This window comes from Pygoscelis adeliae, unplaced genomic scaffold (assembly GCF_000699105.1).
Source record: "Pygoscelis adeliae isolate BGI_AS28 unplaced genomic scaffold, ASM69910v1 Scaffold180, whole genome shotgun sequence".
Lineage (NCBI taxonomy): Eukaryota > Metazoa > Chordata > Aves > Sphenisciformes > Spheniscidae > Pygoscelis > Pygoscelis adeliae.
In genome coordinates, this window is record NW_008823956.1 from 126,116 (window position 1) to 126,622 (window position 507).

Sequence of the window (507 nt, forward strand, 5' to 3'; positions counted from 1 at the left end):
TGGCGGTGGCCGGTGGCCGGTGAAGATATCTGCAGGGCCAAGTGGAGACAGAGTGACGGGCATGAAGGGACCCTCGCAGAGAGGGGGTGACAAGCCCTGGGGCATGCTGGAGGGAGCCGTACCCTGTTACCGGCACTGCTGGGGACTTGCCAGTCCTGCCTTCACCTTGCGAGGCCAGGGCAGCTTCTGGCTCTGCCAGCGGATTTGGCACCCACGTTGTGAAACGCTGGAGTATGGAGGGAAGAGGCAGGCCACGTGCCTGGGGCCAGCCTTGCCACATGCATGGGGACAGGAAAACCCGCCCAGGGGTGCCACCCAAGGGTGGGGACCCCGTCCCCGACACCCAGCTGGGCACCGCGTGCTCCAGCGCTGGGGCTGCTCCCAGGGGGTTGCGTGGCTGTACCGCCCCTCCTGAACTAGCCCGGTGCTGGGGCAGGGACCACGACACCCAGGCTGTGGGGCAGCCACAGCAGGAGGGCTTGGAGGAGCGGGGCGCAGAGTCCCCGA

The 507-nt window shown here is 67.9% G+C and overlaps 1 protein-coding gene across 1 annotated transcript in view; it reads right to left on the bottom strand.

Annotated features, from left to right (window-relative positions):
• The window catches only part of LOC103916083 (carbohydrate-responsive element-binding protein-like), a 20,539-nt gene that overhangs the window by 4,850 nt on the left and 15,182 nt on the right, over positions 1 to 507 (bottom strand). Inside the window, 1 exon segment of the mRNA XM_009323029.1 lies at positions 5 to 29. Within this exon segment, the coding sequence (XP_009321304.1) occupies positions 5 to 29 (25 nt within the window).